General features: G+C 32.2%; 1 protein-coding gene across 3 annotated transcripts in view; it reads right to left on the bottom strand.

Moving 5' to 3' along the window:
• ZNF280D (zinc finger protein 280D) overlaps positions 1–19,367 on the bottom strand; it is a 129,610-nt gene that overhangs the window by 74,506 nt on the left and 35,737 nt on the right. For all 3 annotated transcript variants that reach the window (XM_054565380.1, XM_054565377.1, XM_054565379.1), the window contains exons 8-14: positions 18,008–18,231; positions 14,778–14,935; positions 13,944–14,044; positions 12,795–12,941; positions 7,883–8,017; positions 5,821–6,128; positions 5,216–5,356 (exon numbers count right to left, since the gene is read on the bottom strand). In XM_054565380.1, coding sequence (XP_054421355.1) covers positions 5,216–5,356; positions 5,821–6,128; positions 7,883–8,017; positions 12,795–12,941; positions 13,944–14,044; positions 14,778–14,935; positions 18,008–18,231 — 1,214 coding nt within the window. The remainder of the gene's footprint in view (positions 1–5,215; positions 5,357–5,820; positions 6,129–7,882; positions 8,018–12,794; positions 12,942–13,943; positions 14,045–14,777; positions 14,936–18,007; positions 18,232–19,367) is intronic.

The raw sequence follows: 19,367 nt of genomic DNA, 5'->3' as shown, positions 1-19,367 counted from the left end.
TTTCACAAACTTTTTCAGTAATTCTTAGGCAAGCAAAAATTTGAAAAGCAGCAGCCCTTGATTGCACAGATAACCCCCCCAGCCCTGAATAGCCAACTAACCAGGTCACTCTCAGATACAAGGTAACTATCACCAGCACAGCCTGTATGTATGTATGTATGAGAAAAGAAAACAACTCTGACTAGCTAAAATCCCCAGAAAATATCCTCAGAAAATTTCTAATAGTCATTTCTTTGATCTGGGGATAACTTCTATTAAAGAGTTTACAAAGTCAAGACAACATCACAAAAATAATTATTTTTGGAAGAAAATATCACGGGGTTGGTAAATACTGAAATTATATGCAAAAATTTGTGCATACAGCTCGTTTCCTCAGAGGAATGAGTCTCAAATTTTATCTGACTGCCAAAGAATGTGAACCAAAATAAGTTATTAAAAAGAAACAACCCTATTTCTTCTTTCTCAAACTCAGACTGTTTTGGCTTCCTTATCTATTTAGTAAGAGAATAGGAGAGAAAAAAATTACACTTTAGGGCCTTTATGATGTCTTCCATTTCTGTCTATAACATATCTTATTAAATCATTGGTACTTTTAAAATTTCAGTTGTCTGAATCCAGTTTTAATTGAGTTCCCTATTTATTAAAAAAAGACTAAGTCCTGGCTGGGTGGCTGAGTTGGTTGGAGTGTCACCCCATACACCAAGAGGTTGCAGGTTCAATTCCCAGACACGTTACATGCCTATGTTGTGGTTCAGTCCCTGGTAGGGGCACATATAGAAGGCAACTGATCCATATTTCCCTCTCACATTGATGTTTCTCTCTCCTGCACCCCCTGCCTAGAATTAATAAACATATCCTCAGGTGAGGATTAAAAGAAAAACTTATACTGTCTCTTTATTTGTATTTATTACACAAATTGCATACTTATGGTTTGTGTATTTTAGGAATGGATCTCTTGCTAACAAATAAAAACTACGCTTCTTCCAAATAGCTCTGCATAAAGTTAACAAAATAGAAATAAATCTAAAGAATAGAGGGAAAAGGTTATGATTTTTATTACAATATAGTGAAAAAATCTAGGTTTTAAAAATTCCCCACCTGGTTGTATGACTATGTAATTATCAAAATTTATTAAGCTCTTCCCTAAAAACAGGTAAATTTTATTGTGTATAAATTATACCTCAACCAGACTACAGGGAAAAAACTCCCTTTGTATTTTCTCTCATCCAAGTACTAGCCAGGCCAAATCCTGCTTAGCTTCCAAGACTGTATTTTCTTAGTAATGCTTTCATTGAGTCTAAGTAACAATTTTATTTCCAAAGAAATACAAAAGGAAAAATTTCCTAAATATCCAACAATATAGATGGTACGCCTACTACATTTAAAGTCACTAGACTAGACATTAATGGTATTGGGTTGTCCAAAAAGTTCATTTGTTTTTTTCCATAAGATGGCTCTAATAGCACTTTGTCTTTAACTTCATTTGAAACAATTTTGTTAGATTATATCGTGACCGCGTCATATAAATGCATTTTAAAAAAACTTATCAAAATTGGTGAATTTTTGTATAGGCATTTTAATATTGATGATGGAAGAAAATACGCAACATTTTTGGCATATTATGCTTTATTATTTCTAGAAGGGTAAAAATGCAACTAAAATGCAAAAAAAGATTTGTGCAGTATATGGAGAAGGTCTGTGACTGACTGAATTTGTCAAAAGTTGTTTGTAAAGTTTCGTGCTGGAGATCTTGCATTGGATGATGCTCCACAGTCGGGTAGACCAGTTGAAGTTGATAGTGATGAAATTGAGACATTGAGAACAATCAACGTTATATCACATGGTATCTCAAGATAGTCAACATACTTAAAATATCCAAATCAGTTAAGTTACCGGTGAAAATGAAAAATGTGTCTTATTTTATGGACAAAATGATTTAACTTTTTAGCCAACCCAATACAATAAGAAGGAAGGCAAACTGTGTGCTTTAGAGTTCAGAGTTGGGTCTGGGGTTGGGAGGAGTCAAACAAAAGCTGGCACAAAATAAATGCCTAATTAAATATTTCTTAAACAACTGAATACATATTCACAAATAATTATCACAAGCTAAATGCCAACAGTGACATATAAAAAGTTCTATACTTTCAGGTACAGAAGAAGCCAGCTACCAATTAGTTCATTTCAGCTAAGAAGGTCCCTACTGCTTTTCTCCAGGCAAGGCAAAGAGCTAGAGAGAGAGAGAGAGGAATTTTCAAGAAAATGGGAGTTAAAGGAGCTGAAAAAGTAGTTAGAAGTTAGAGACTAAAAGGTCTTACATTCTTAGAAAATTTGAACTTCATCCTATCATTGTTAGGGAGACAGAGGATTTTAGGCCAAAAAAAGTGACCTGACTGAATATGCCTACTCAAGCAACTTAAAAGACTGGAAAAAAGGAGGCAGGTGGGGGGTATAGGTGACCAGCTATGATGCTATCACAATTAGCCAAGTGTTCTTCTAATGACTATTATATAAAGCCAATATATTATAAAAAACATGTAATAAACTCAAGCATTCTTTTTAAAAAACTCAGTATTGTCTTATTTATTATGTATAAATAAATTATTATACCAACTTTTTTTCCCTTGGAAATTTTTAGTCATCCTTCAAAGCCTAAATGAAAAATTATTTATAGGACATCCTCTGTTATTTCTTCTTTAAAGAATTCATTTTAACCTACTCTGTGTTCTCATACTCATTTGCTTATAACATGAAGCTAGGTAAATATATCTGTCCGACTAAATTGTGAAAATCAAAGGCAAGGAATTTATCCACAATATCTAATATAGCCAACTTAGAAAAAAATAATAGACATAATTACTTGAATACCTTCTAAATGTAAATCATATTATTAAGCACTTTAATTTTAAATTTTCTGTAATAATCAGAGTAACTTTCTTTTCAAGAAAAGGAAGCTGAGAGTCAGGTTAAGTAACTTGCCCAAGTCACGAAGGTAATAAATAAATAAATGGTGCCCTGGCCAGGTAACTCAGTTGTTTACGATGTTGTCTCGATAGGCCAAGGTGGCAGATTTGATCTCCAGTCGGGGCATATATAAGAATCAACCAATGAATGCACAGATAAGATGGAACAACAAATCTCTCTCTCTCTCAAAGCTGACAGTGGTTAAGTTTACAGCAAAGGAAATGTAAAGAGGCAAGAAATGCTGAAGGAAGAAAAGGCAATGAAACAGAGCAGCAGCCAAAGAGGAAGAAGAAAATTTGTGGAAACAGTTTAACAGAAGCTGAGGAGAATAGTTTCAAAAGTGAGTGAAAACAGTATCAAAACTCTGATTACATAGAGTAGTAAGAACTTTAAAACGTGAGTAAATGTGGTGCATAAGTACGTGATAGGTAATCTTCAAAGGGGCAGGGTTTGTTCGCAGCTGCAGATGACACTCAAATTTATGGGTAAAGAAATAAATCACAAATAAGCTAGTTAACAGTCACTTTTTACAAATGTAAAATAGTAAGAGAAAGACAAGAAATAAGGAAAGTAGGTAGTGGGGACAAATCTCCTTCATCTTAAAAAAAAAAAAATCCTGAAAATGTTTGTAAGCAAAAGGAACCTGATTGAGAGGAGAGATGAAGTAGCAAGCTAACTGAATAAGCTTGTAGAAGAACCAGAGAAGATAAAGGACAGAGTTGTCTTTATTTGAGTGGAGCATCACTGATTTCTGAGATCAACGTCTGGATGAAGATAACAGGAAAAACATTAATGTTGGAAAGACTGATTAAAGGAATGATCTCCTACTGAATAATTTGTAGGCCAGGTTAACAACTAACATTAAAATACAATAAAACCATTAGCGTACTGAAGGTTTAAACAGGTATTGTACATAAAAATAAAGAAGCACTACAAAAGGTATGACCCAACTGAAGTTAAAGATCACGAAGTTGAAGTTAGAGGTGATTGAATCAAGTTTTGGTAGTCCAGACCTGAGTCTCACCTTGGCTTTTGCGCCAAGTAAGCATGACTAAAGGTGATGAATTCTTTAACAACAACGAAAAGGCAGCAATCCAAACAGGTGACCCTGAAGATGAGGCTGACTATTAAGTCAGACAAGTCCTACTGGACTTTAGAAAAAGGAGTCAAAGCCCTGAAAGTGATGGTAGGTAGGAATTCAAAAGAAAGAAACAGTGTATATGATAAGATGGAAATGGTACATGGTAAGAAAGGGGGTACAATGACTTAAAAATTGATGTGAAGTGCAAGCACTAAAGACATCAGGGTACCCATAAGGTTAGGCTAATCAAGGTAGGAAAACTATGGGAGAGGTACTGAAGCCATAAGGAAAAGTGGAAGAATACTTGAAAGGAGTAGCTAATAATGACCAGAAAGTAACATAAAGGTCATGTTTTGATCCATGAGAGAAATCTTTGTTATTATACTTTAATTCTAACAAATAAAAATGAAACAACCTCACTTTGAATAATCAACCTAGTTTAAATCTAAACAATATTTTTACTATATATTTTTTAAAAATAAAAATCCACCCTGAAAGATGCTTCTACTAATGAAGTACAAATGAAAATAAAGTGGGCTGTGAAGGCTTTCTCTGCATAGAGTCAATACTAGATAACACAAATAATCTAGGCTGACTGAATTAATGAAAAATATTTCAGCAATGGCATTGTAACAAGAATAAGTCTCTCATTTTACTGACTAAATGCAAGGATAAATAGCTTGACAGATAGGTGGACAGATTACAAAGAGAGAGAGAAAATGACTCGGGGTTCCTAGTACCACTTTAAATCCTGGAGTCCCACAAAGTGACTGCTTTGAAGAGAATAACACTCATGAGATTGCATGGATTTGTTTGGTAAATATATTTAAACTATTTAAATTATCTTTAAAATAACTGAAATAATTGAAATTCTTATCTTTAAAAATAACCAATTTTGAGAGTTCTATAGGAAAAATAATTCCCATAGAAAATCTATTTCCCTAAAGACCTTTCCTAATTTCTTTAGTCTAAATGTTCTTACAATTCTAGTTACAGTAATTGTATGAGTTAGTATGCTGGAAAATAGTAACCAGCATTATACTAGAAATTCTCTATTGCTAGATGTTTTTAGCTCTTTGGAGAGAAAAATTGGCTTCTCAAAGGATGTTTTCAAAAACCAAACTTGCTGAATTATAATTCAATTGATAATTACAAATGTTTAACTCATCTTACCTCATCATATGATTTACATAGGCTTTGCTACAGCTAGTGTTGTATCTGCAAAAACTACAGTGGACATATGTAGGAAAGTGGTTTGCAAAATCTTTTATTTCAGAACAACATTCAATGCACTTGTGAACTCCCCGACGATACCTTATGGAGATATAAACAAAATGATAAAAACATATTTTAAAACAAAAATAATAAGAATTTTATTAATGTTCCGTTAATTAAAGCCAAGTTGTTTAAATTAATATATTTAAACAAAGACTTCCAACTTTAAAATTTGTTACGAAACAACTGGATTAAGTATAAACAATCTTACATTAGTTAATGCTTGTCACTGGAATAAAATTAACCAATTCAAATGTCATAAGATAGAAGCACAATATATAATGATATCAGTGTAGCAGATGAATATTATAGGAAAAGCATGGTAGCTAAGTACTGTTCAACAACAGTTGTAAAAAAATACTTTTATTATTTGCTTGGCCTTTATGATGATAGTATATAAATGTATGAAAGAGTTGTGTAATAGAATACACTTATGTAAAATAAAGGCTTAATTCTTATATTTAAGACTATGTTAATATTGTATATCAGGAATGAAAGATTACCTTAAGTTCCTCAATGCTGTATTGACTTTACTTTTTCTATTGCTACTAGCCAAAGTGCTTTGTTTTTTTTGCATATTAGAGATTTTTGATTTGAATTTAGATTTACTTCCATTAGGCTTACTTGCATTAGGTTTACTTGCATTAGATTTAGTTGTATTAAGTTTACTTGTGTTAGATTTTGTGGGGTTTTTAGCAGTTATACTTTTTGTCCTTGGAGGTGAGACCTGAAGGGTAGAAGTATTTGTACTAATGGAAGGTGTAGTTGAAGATCCTGACTGAAGAGGTCCAACTGAAGCTCGAATAGTAACCTACAAAAATAAAGATAATATTTACTTTAGAAGATTAATCCTTGCATTAGTATTAAAATATTGCCGTATAACAAAAAGTTAAATATCAAGTATTCTGAAAAGAGTAAGTATAAACTATCATTGGATAAGTATTCCATTTCTTTTAAATGTTTAAATAAAATTAAATTTGATATTTATTTACTTGTAATATATTTTTATTAAAATCAGTTATATGTTGTTATTAATGGTAATTAGGAATTATATATTAAAAAGGACATTCCATAGCTATTTCTATGTTCTGATATAACTAAAAAATATCACAGAGAGGTCAAAATTTAAATCTCAAAACCCAAAAAATAACTCTAGAAAGGTCTACATTACCCTTTGCCCTGCATTACCCGTGGTAAATGTGACCTCCTCTTTCCAGGTGCTCATTTGGCAGAATTTATATTTACAAAGGTTATGGGAAGGATTACATCAATTCAATATACTTCATGGAGAGTTTAATAATATTTAGAATTTCCTTAAAGAGAATTAATATAAAGTTTATGATTTAGTATTCAAAATTATATTAATTGATTGACAATGGAAAACACAAACGTCTACCAGCATTTCCTGTTAATCACATGACTGTTCTCCCCCAATGTATATTAGAGAAGCCTATAGGAAGTCCTATAAAACATGTTTTGGTATCATACAAAAGCATTGAACTAGGAATCAAAAGATGAGGTTAAATTTCATACTACTTCTTCCCAGCCACATGGCCTAGAATAAGTAACTTATCCTCTCTAAGCTTATCTATAGTGAGACAGTATCTGCCTTGTCCGCCTCACCAGATTGCTGTATGAATGAAATAATAGTACCTAAGAAAAAGCATACTGAATGCCTAATTCTAAGGTGCTATAAGAACATTTAGTATCGTTATTATTATTATTGCTCTTATCATTAATAAAGGAAAATATGAGAGAGGACTGCACTGCTTACATTCGTGTTATGCATGTCTAGTCCCAGCATGGAATGAATGGATTGCAGGGAAGGATGCTGGATAGCTTCTCTTGCTCTAAGGTCTTCAGAGCATGGCTTTATACTGTTTAGTTAATTCAAATAACAGACATACCCACATTCAAAGGTAAGTACCCAAAGCCAAATATAAATGTTTTGGGGATTATTTCACTTTGGATTATCCATGCCTCTGTTTCCCTCCACTGGAACAAATATTCAAGAGCTGACGGTATATAAAGAAGTCAGAAAAAACAGAGGGTAAATTACAATCATCACTATATAGTCAGACGTGTTTGCTCACTTAATACATAAATGCTATCCAGCAGAACTTGCTTCTCTGAGAGTAGACTCAGCAATAACTTCAATAAACATCTAAGAGCCCATGGCATTCAAAACACTACACCAGATGCTGAGGACACGAAGATAAATAAATCATGATTCCTGATTTCAAATAGCTTAGCAGATAAAACTGATATAGACACTGCCAACAATAGCTCAAAATAGGTTATATAATATTGACACAACCCACTGATCCAGGGAACACATCTAGTTGTACTTTTTACAAAGGAGTATGATTCTAGTACAGCACAAACAACGAAGCAAAAATTGATGGTTAGGTTTTTTCTAAACATAAGAATGATAAAACTTGATATTAGAGTCTTAATAAAAATCAGAAATCATGTTTTAAAATATCATATTCAAGAGACAAAACCAGGCAGGAGTTAATTTCTATTCTCATACCAAACGTTAAAATGCAACATGTTTGAACTCACTTTTGTTCCAGGAGGTAATCCTTCTAGCTGTTTAGGTTTTATAAATGTTCGATGATGCTGAGTCTTGTGATCCATTTTCTCTTTGCATGTCAAAAATTGCAGTCTGCATTTTGTACAACGATGTATTCCTTTTTTCTGTTTAGAAAACAGAAAAAAGGAAAAATAATTCCTATAACCACAGGTCCTATGTCCTAAAATTGCTTCAATTTCATTTTAATGATACCTAAATAATTCTTAAAATAGTACTTTATATTTCATTCTAAAATTAGCAAATTATTATTTCATTTTTTAAAGCATTCTTTATATTAGTATTTGGGTTTCAAAAATGTCTGCTACTACATAGAAATTGAACACAAAAGTTGTATAGCAATAGGTTCTAATCATAGTCCTCTCAATAGTGGTATGAAAGCTCTTTTAATTATAATTTTAAAATATTTAGACACAGCATATTGTGAAATAAGCTATGCTACATGTTTTTATCCTATAAAAAAAGTAAGTTCTTTTTAATTTTGCTCTTACTAGTTGGTTTAAAGTTGGTAAAGGAAATTCAAATATTTAATGAGACATTTCAAAGGAAGTTGTTATAAAAATGGTTATATAAAGCAGTACTGTCTAATAAAACTTTCTGCACTGACGAAAATGTTCTAGAGCCACACTGTCCAACATAGTAGCCATTAGCCACTGGTGGTATCTGAGGAACTGAATTTTTAATTTATTTAATTTTAAATAGTCACATGTGGTTAATGGCTACTACATTGAACAGTGTGAATATAGAAGGATAAATCAAAACAATTATTCCCAATATATTTACTGATTGAGAACCCTGATTGATCCTTCTATTATATAGTATCAGCTACAATCTTTGCCTAAATGCCCTTATTAACTTAAAAATTATGTATGTACATAAAATTATACATGTATATACATACAAACTTAAACAATATAAATACAAAAGAATGTTTTCTCTGAAGTTGCAATCTGCCAGATAAGTCACTGTTACCATTTAAATACAATTAATCATTTATAAAATTCAAATAAGGTAATATACCAAGAAGTATCTAGCACGATTAATGGTAAACAGTAGCCATTTCATAAGTCCTTTAAAAAGTTCAAAGTGATATATGAGTATAAATATAATTTGTATTACTATTCAAGCTGCATCTTAAGACTATTTTAAAAGTGTGGTGCACTGAAATATACAATAGATACAGGCAACTTAAAGAAATTCACTTATATCTGACTCAAGTAGAGGAGGTAAAAGAGAAAACTTGGCCATGAAACAGATACCACAACATATCAGAAAGTTTTCCAGAATCTAGTTTCCAGAAATCTTTTCTCTCTCTATAGGTTACTTCATACAGTTTCATGGCTTTAATACCATCTATCCAACTGCTTACTTGACATCACTACTTGATGTCTAATAAACATCTCAAATCAACATAGACAAAACTGAATTCTAGATTTCCCCCCTATATCCCTGCCCCTCAAATTTGTTCTCTCCTCAGTCTTCCCCATATCACAGTATGTGAAAATTCCATTCTCAACAGTATAGGAAAACTCCATTCTTAGGACAAAAACTTGGTCACTCTCTCTCACACCTCAAACCAAACCCATTAACAAAACCTGTTGGCTTCACCTTCAAAACTTTCACAATCTTTTCACTTTTCATTACTTCAACCACTGCTACCATATTGGTTCAAGCCACTCACCTGGGCTATTAAAGTAATTTCCTATCTTCTCCCTGTTATGTTCTTTCCTCCCCATAGTCTATTCTTCCCATAGCTGCCAATGATACTAAAACAGGGCAGGTCTTTCATGTGCTTATAACGCTCTAAGGGCTTTCTGAAGTCCTGCTGATTTACAAGGTTCTACATGAACTGGCCTGCATTCTATTGCTACAATCTTATCTCCTACTGGTCCTCTTATTAGTCTACTCTGCTTTAGCCACAACTGTCTCCTTTTGTTGTTCTGAGTGTCCTAGGTACTCACTCACTTCACTGTCTACATAATGTTACCTCTCCTAGATTTCCACATGGCTTACTCCTTTATTTCCTTTAAAGAGGCCTTAATTTGACCACTCTACATACAAAACAGCAACTTCTCCTCCACTACCAACACCTCCCCAATCCTTGGCATTCCCTGTCTACTACATTTCCTTCCACAGTACCTATCAGCAGCTAGCATGCATATACATTCAAATACAAACACACATATATTTATTATCTTTCTCCACTATAATACAAATTCCAGAGGGTATAAACTTTGTTTTGTTCACTGCTATAAAATACCTAAAACAGCCCCTGGCACACAGTAGAGCAACCAATTTATTTATCCGTTAAATAAATGGACAGTGAGACAGAAAGCAAGAGACTGACAGAGAAAATGCATATGAGGAGCAGATACAATTTAACAAATTCAAATTGTCTGACATTCCAGTCAATGAACATTTGTCCAGAGTCTGGAGATAGAATACATTAATCTATTATTCCCTTAGTTGCACACAACTCTTGGAGATCTCTCTAGTGTATGTATGCATTTAATATGCTATGGCTGATAAATACACAGTACATATTTTAATAATATGATGGTCAAAAAAAGAAATAGTGATTATTACAAGGGTGGATAAATAATTGTCTATGTTGAGCTTTTTGACAAGCATACTACATTGTTTGGGAAACTTGTGGGATTTAAGGGTAATTCTGATTATATGTAATTTCTGCCCTTATAGACTATATACCAATGTCAAATCTGATTCTGTGGTAGAGCAACAAGAGGCTGTGCTCTGAAGTCAAATGTTCACTCTGCTTTTATTAGGTAATGTGACACTGGGCAAGATATTTTCTCTAAAACTTTGTTTCCTTATCTATAAACCAGAAATAATAATATACATAGGGTGATTATAAGGATTAAACAAGATAATGCATGAAAACCACCTACTGCTGCTAAAAGTGATTATGTATCTTAACAGCTTATTGTTTTTATTAAAGACCTAATAAGCATATTGAACACATCTAAAATCACTTTCACTATCTTAAAAGTCATACAAACTAGGTTGTTAGCTCTAAAATCACCCAAGACTTAATAATAGAACCTCTTTAAGAAAAGTTACAACCAAAATCTTCAAGTACAATAAAATGAGCCACAGGGTCAACTCTTACTGTCTAATATCTCACTAATAACGTGTCATCTAAATTACAAGTTTATAACCCTGCTCAGCTAAGGTTTTTCCAGTCTTCTGTAAATAATTATATAAATTGTAGTTACCCTGAAGGATGCCTGATGATCCTTCATATTAATAGATTTTATCCTCTCTTCTGCTGGCTATGTACCTCCTAGGTACTCCAAATAAACAAAAAAGAAAATTGGGTGCCCAATTTTCTTAGAGTATAAGAACTTATTATAAATCACATGGCCCATATTGTGGGCCCACACATTTCTTTCATAATTCTCATTTTTCCCACATCTACACCTTACTCTGGAGCTTAGTAAAGCATATGGAAAAAGTTACGTGAAAAGCCCTACAATGAAATAGAACTGTCTTATATCTCATCTTCCCTTTCAAAATTAAAGGCCAAAGGTGAAATACAGATATCAAGAATAGTGTTTCCCAAACTCTGTTCTTCAAGAAAAGTTAGTAAGTATTCTATAAATAAAAGATTCAGTGGCCAAATAAGTTTGGGGAATAATATATAATTATATCCCTTACTTGAAGATTTATAAGGTATTACCATATTAAAAGCTCAGAGGAGTCCTGTTATTAAAAAAAAAACTGTTTAATTTTATAAATCTAGGCATTTACCAAATTTATTTACCAGTAACAATATGGGGTGAAACGTCTGGTAACACCTGATGGAACATTGCTAAGGATCTTTAGAACAGAAAGATCTTGACAAATATCTCAAGGATAGGAAGCACCCCAGTCACAACATAGGTGAATCCAAATTCATTTGGATTTCTACTTTCATGATCTTTCCCAACTGAAAAACACAAGTCAATTTTATGATGATTATCTAATAAGTGAAACTAAAGCAACTTGAGCAACTGATCCTGAATACATTGGCATGCCAATTTAATCAATAATAAAAAATGTAATGAGATGCTTAGTGAGGTGTCAAAACTTGGTTACATGATCAGATTCAGGAAATACGTTGATTTCCTGGGTTTGGCAAAGGCACTGTTGCTCTTTCAAGCACCACAGAACAGATTCAGTATGGCCTCAAAGATTTCAGGCCAATCAAATGATGATTTAATTGCTTCAGGAAAAGAACCACTAAGTAAAAAATAAGAATTCAAGAGAAGGGTATAAGCACTAATGATAGGTCCCAAAAATTACATAGCAGAACTAGCAGAAGTCATCCACAAAACAAGTTATGACCTAAGTATATTTTTTCAGCAGTGTTCATATATTTAACAATAAGCACTATTACTGTTTCCTTTATCACTGGTCAATGATGACATATCTTCTCATAATAAGGGGGCTAGAAAGTAGAAATTAAGTACTAAGACAAAGAGGAAAATAAGATTTTCAAGTTCCCAATCTTCTTTTCTCAGTTCAAATTCATCTTTTCCCTTGCTCCTGTTAACCTACCTTCAAAATCCCCTACCTACTCTTAGGCCCTGAAATATCTGATCTTTTGGATATTTCATTTACCTTCTCTTTTTCCCTTCAATCCTTAGGTTTCTTATTTTTAGCTATGTTTCAGAATTTTCATTTATGAGCCACAACATCACCAGAAAAAAGGCAAGGCAAAGTGGAAGTTTCTCAAGTATTGTACTTCAGCACAAACTGCAAATGAATAGTGTCATTTTAAATATCGTTGCTTCCATTATAGAACAAATCTAACCAATGTTTGTCTAAGTGAGAATCTATCTTTTTACTGAAACAACACAAACAAATGACTGGTGATCTCACCTGGTGCTTCATATAATGATGCATATAGGGTGTTGCAATTTTAATAACTTTGAGGCAAAATGGACATAACAAGTTCTTAGTGTTTTCATGGGATGTTCTAAAATGAGTTTCTACATCAGAAAACGATGATGATCTGTAATTGCAAACCTACAAATAAAAAGGACATTTAGTTTAACTGAAAATTTATGATATATAAAATAAGTTATTGGTTTAGAACATTATGTATGACTAATTCAGCTCTGATGCCTACACAACCAAGAATCTCATAATGCAAACACTAGAAGATTATCTTTCAAATAGAAAAGCTATCAGTCAAAATTTAGAAATACTTCCCAAAATATAATTAGATTCCTTTCTTTTTATTAGATCTATCACCTCCTATCCTGACTTGAATTTTCAAGCTCTGACACCTCTTGTCCTATATAGTTTTTGCTGCTCCATAAAACAGCACCTTCCTTTAGATTATAAATGGTTTTCAGGCTACGACAATGGCAATTTATTTTTACCTTGCTTTCCTACTCCTTCAAATTCTGGAAAAAATACTAATCTCAAAGCATTTGGTAGGGATCTCTGTATCTAAAATCGTTTCATATTTTCCTTGTATACCTATATTCTTCCCAATATGGTATGATAAATCTATACATGTTTGTCTTTTTCCCTTAGGGCTTTTCTTTGTCCAGTATAGGAGTAGGTAAACAATGGCTTGTGGGCCAATTCCAACTCTCCACTGACTCCACGTACAAGGCATGAATTATGTCACAGGACTTTCTACTAATAAATTATTTACAGAAGGAATTTTAATTTTAGTCACCAATTTTATCTAAACGGTTAGAAAAATTAAAAAATATATTTCATGACACATGAAAATTATATGAAATTCAAATTTCAGTGTCCATAAATAAGGCTTAATTAAAAGTCACATTCATTAATTTACTTACTGTCTATGGCTGCCTTGTTGTTATAATGACAGAGTTGATTTGTTGCAACAAAAACAGTATGACCCTTAAAGCCTGAACATTTACTATCTGGCCCTTTACAGAAAAAAAAACTTGCTGATTCTCAACCTAACAGGTTTAAATCTTGTAACCAAAATGACAGAAAACAAATAAACTAAAAAAACACTAAGTACACAATAAAATATGTGTATACCTGGCAAATATATGGCATCTCACCGGGTTTATGATTGTCCTTCATATGTTGTAAAAGAATATGCTCTGTTTCAAATGACAATTCACAGATCTTGCAAATGGCTAAAAGTGAGGGAAAAAGATATTACATCATTTCCAGATACAAACACACACACACAGAATCATCATGTGTACACTGGAACTAATATTATATGTCAATTATACTTCAAATTTTTAAATAAAATATCCTCTTGAGGCAAACAAAGTTATACACACACACGCGCACGCGCACACACACACACATCCATTTTATGCATCTATAAACAAGACCAATAACAATAGTAGAACTGGTGGGGATGGTGAACAGTTAGTTATATAGCTATGTTCTAAGCACTTTACTTATATTAACTCAATCCCCACAACATTAAGAAGCATAGATTCCCATTATTCAAATACTAAAGAGTAACTTGCCTGAGATCACATAGTTGTATTAAGAGACAGAGCTGAGTTTTGAATCCAAGTGGTCTAGCTTCAAAATCTACAATTTTTAACTACCATTGTAGTTACTTTCCTTATACAAGTTTAAATAATGGGCACTGATTTCACATTTGAAAACTATGTTTCTAATTTAGCACCCCCCCCATGTAATGTACAGGTTATTTACCTTAACTATTTACAAAAGTGAATTTAATTGTGTACTAATTTTATTTAAAAGTTAATATTAGTTAAAATGTAACTTTTTCAAATTTGTCCTCAAATTCCAGCATTCTTCTTCTTCTAACAGTCTTCAGGTTTTCTCAGAATTAATATTGTCAAAATCAGTAACACCCAATACTTAAGTAAAACTGCAACTTACTAGAAAATTCATGGGGGGTGTGTGTACTCTCAATGTGACACTGCAGTTGAAATGGTGTGGGAAACTGACGGTAGCAGTGCTGGCAGGTGGTGTGGTTTTCCCAGCTCTCACTGCTCTGCTTCTCAAGTTCCAAATGGTGTTTCATGTGGTTCATAAACCTATTGTCAACAGGTGCAAAATTCAGATTTGAAAACAAAAATCTCACAAATAAGTATCTGTATCTTAGAATATAGATACCTTATTCAAAATAGAATGTCAAACGCCTTGTATTCCCTAGAGAAGTGTGCACTTTAGTCACTTTCATTAAGTGGCTAAATAAACCACCTTTTTTTCATCTAGTTTTAAAAACCCATTAATGTAATTAATCTGAAATATCGCTAATTTGTTCTAACCTAAAAATTTCAGATTATTAAAATGTTTTCTGAAGGTAAAACAGCAGGCTTCTTTCCCATACATGAAATACTATTTACATCTTTAAATAAAATATTGAAAGGAAGGAAACCCTACCACTAAAAACAGCTACAGAGTCATGAGAGTGATCTTCTAAGGCTGTGATATGCAATAGATTCCAGCTGCTTAAAAAACAAATTACTGGTATTTTTACTTGTGTCTTGGTTTCTAAATGCATGTAATAGCAATTTTAATGCCTACAATGACAAGAACCTTTTGTTTTATAATGATACTGGTTTACTGTTAGCACAGAATGTTAATTTTAACTTGCAGACTGTGCCCTTTGTAGGCAATGTCCATTTTTCAGTTTTATATTCTGCTATTTCAGCTTCCCTAAAAGATTTCTTGTGAGCAGGAACTATGACCTTCAAAAGCAAAGAGTGCAATATAAATGGGAGTACCTATTTAAGAGAGCTTACTGAAGCTTTTTGCTGTTTGAAAGTATTCAGCCAAAGTAATAGTTTTTAGACTAGGGCAACTATTAACAATTATTCACTGAGTCCCTAAAGGAAGTAATCTTAAAACAAAGTGATAATGTCATCAATCTGGATAGCAATCATCATGAAGGTCATAACATTTATCTCTTTTTCACACCTCCACAACACCGCTTCTCTTACAATAGGTTATGGCATGCCTTGAAATTATCTTTTTGTCCTCCTTTGGTTTTAATAACAGCTCTAAAAAAATCCTATAGAAAATCCTAGTCTTGGCTAAATATTTACATATAGAGAAAAGGTCAAGAACCATTAAAATGTCAGCTAACAACTTTAAGCAATTAAAGTGTTATCTATATAAAATAATCTTTTAATTAGCAAGCTTTCTCTCAATTATTACATGAGCTCCCATTAGGTGCTCCACTACTTAAAACAACAAATGGAAATGTGGGAAACAAAAAACCCAAACTTCCTGCAAGGATGTTCACAAAATAAAATAAACCTAAGTGTTTTTGGCGACACTTGACATAGGGAAAAAAAAAATAACATATCACAGTATGTTCTTGGGCAAAGTAGAAACATAGACCTATCAGCTTTTTATCATTCTCTACAAATATCTATTTGCCTTTCCACTGTTTACTATTAAAGTAAAATATTATTTAACATATAAACTCTGAGTATGAAGTGTTTCATTAGCTTAGTTTCACTGAAATACTGAACAATCAGTATTTCAAAAAACGCTCAATTCCTGGTTGTTATCAAATTTCACTGCTTAAATTGTCTATATATTCTGATATTCTAGAAATATGTAATTAGTCTTCTAAAACAATAACAAAAAAATGCTTTACTTTCATATGTTTAATACTAAATGGGTGAATCTTCAGCAAAAAGTAAAAAAAAAAAATTATTGCTGAAATAACTTCCAACATAATACACATAATATTTAGGTATAACAAGGAACTAAATCAGTGAACCATATTTCTATGCAATTTACCATATTTACTAACATAATTTTTCTGGGGTATTTTATTATTAAAATGCTAAGAATATGGATATATACAACAGTTCTATTGTAATAATTGTTTCAGTTTTATATCACAAAGTACAATATCTCTTCTGTGTAACTACTAGGGCCATTATCTACTGATGACTGTTAAAATTTGATAAAAGGAGATAAATATGAAAACTCATGAAAGACTTTTCAAAACTAAAACACTCCCATAAACAATATACAGTAGTATAGAACAGTGTATTTCAGGATTTTTCTATACGTTTCTCTTTGAACCCAAGAGAAGCTCACAGGAAAAGAAAATAAACGCTGCATCCAGAAATAACGTACTGATGCCTAAGAATGCAAATAACAGTTATCAAGAATAAACATAAAAAGGCATACATATATATGTTTGTGTACACATACACCCCCCCACCAAAGGCAAGTACACTAATGTTTACAACTTACTTTGAAATGCACACACACAAAAATAGTTTGAAGGAATGATGAATAGACATTTGATAAAGAGAAGTTCAGTAAAATGTTAATGGTGGAATTAAGGTGGTAAGCATACAGGCAGCCACTATAACTTTCTTAAAACGTCACTGAATGTTTAAAAATATTTTGTAATAAAATTGTGGGAAACACCGTATCTAATATACACATAAAGCTATATAACCAATGAAAAATATCAATCGATGCCTTGCTACACTGTTCTTGTTACTCACTCATTTATAATAGTTACTATTGTAGTTTGCCAGAGATTACAAAGTATAAGTTTCTAAAGTTTAAAACATACATATAATCCTCAAAATTTGACTAGAAATTAAATGGCTAATTTTTAAAGCAGTTAAATTCCACAATAAAGCAGACATTCTTCCTAGAACTTGTACTTCTCTATAGAAGATCACTTTTTCTGCAAGGTAAATGTTCTAAAAAGTATAAATGTCAATTGAAAATTTTGAGTATTAAATAAGATTAGTATGGAGGTGGTCAAACCGGACAAAATATAAAATGGTTCTTATAAAAATAAATAAGTAAAATTCAAAAGCAGCTAAAAATAAAAATTATCTCATCAAAATTCCTAGATCACAGATAACATAGGGAAAAGAAGTTAATTTTGCTTTGAAATAATGTTCCTCTTTTCCTGAGTTATCTTAAAATATAACTAGATCCAGGAGTCAACTCTAAAATATAGGAAAGGACAAAAGCTTTTCAACAAGAGAACCTGCCTTTGTTCTTAGTAGAAAGTGCTAAAATCTAGAATGGCACAGAAAAATGAAAGGTAAAGATAAAACATTTATATCTGGAGCATTTCAGTTTTCAAATAGAAATAAAAGTAAGTATTTACATACCTAATATTATTTTTAAGAATTTTTAAGCAACTGAAGCATTTAAAGGTTGTGTGAGTCTTCTGTTCTTCCTGGATATCTCCTTCATGTTTTCCATAATAAAAGTCATTAACTAACATGATCAATTTTCCTTTCTCTGAATCAACAGTCTTATTCTTATTTGCTGTACTTGAAAAATCTGTTTTAGCCAGTCCCAAAAAGTTATTTATCATATCTGGACAACAGTACTGAAAGAGAAAAAAATAGAAGCCTTATTTATCCTTTAAAAAAAAATACCAAAAACTGATTCTGTGTTTATATCTAAGGCCAGACCATGTAAAACTGTGCTTGGTAATATATCTGGAAATATATTCACTAAAAGTTTGTGGTGCATATACATAGTCCAAAAAAAAAGCAAACAATAAACATCTATTATCTTAATGAATAAAAAAAGAAAAACCTTAAAATCAGGACTTGGCTATTGATCTAGAAGTTTTTCCCTTGCAATTTACCTTTTTCAGATGTATTTAATAATAATTTAAATACTTACGTCAACTAACATAAACTAAAATTCATTCACTTCATATCCATGTCAAGATAGAGTATAGAAAGGAAATGTAATTTTATGTGCTATAATGTATGTGTTAATTATCTAGTGACAGTAAATTTTGTAACTCTGGTTGGAACTGGACATTGAGCACAGCTAATCTGCCATTCCCCACACTCAAGGTGCTATAAAACATATGGAGGAAAAAAAGAAAGGGCATCAATTATGTCTTGAAAACTTCAACAGTTACATTTGATATCTAGAAAGGATAAGTATCTAAAGGGAAAATTTAGTAGCTCATGAGTAAAATCGAGATAGTACATAAACTGGTTTTAATGCAGAACACTTTCATACATGAGGTTTTTATCTCCAACAAGATATAACTAATTTATTTATTTCTATAATTTTTAGTTGAAAAATTTCTCTACAGAGAGCAATCCAAAGAAGACCTGCATTACAAAAACTAGAAGTGCTTGTCAAAATGCTAATTAATTCCTGGGCTCACTTCCTACCAATAAACCACAATGTCGAGATGTAGGTCCCAGCAATGTATATATTTTAACAGCTCTCCAGGTAGTTCTTTTACAACATAAACCAACTGACTTAAACTCTTCCTAAACATGTTATTTAGTAAATTAATAGCAAAATCACAAAGTCTGAAATTCTAAAAGCAACTGTATTCCATTTCTAACATAACATTCACTTCCTCTCCTGTCACATTGAAATGTCAGGTCATTGGTGAAACTTTCTGTGGCACATGGGAATCTGGGCCTCTCATCCAAAACAGACCTCTAACATTTCCTTTAATTGCACTTGTTTTGTTCACTTGTCAATTTT

The sequence above is a fragment of the Pteronotus mesoamericanus genome, unplaced genomic scaffold (assembly GCF_021234165.1).
Source record: "Pteronotus mesoamericanus isolate MK-2021 breed Mesoamerican mustached bat unplaced genomic scaffold, CSHL_Meso_final contig_164, whole genome shotgun sequence".
Classification (NCBI taxonomy): Eukaryota; Metazoa; Chordata; class Mammalia; order Chiroptera; family Mormoopidae; genus Pteronotus; species Pteronotus mesoamericanus.
The sequence above is the reverse complement of the archived record's forward strand: the minus strand, read 5'-3'. Positions and strand labels throughout refer to the sequence as shown.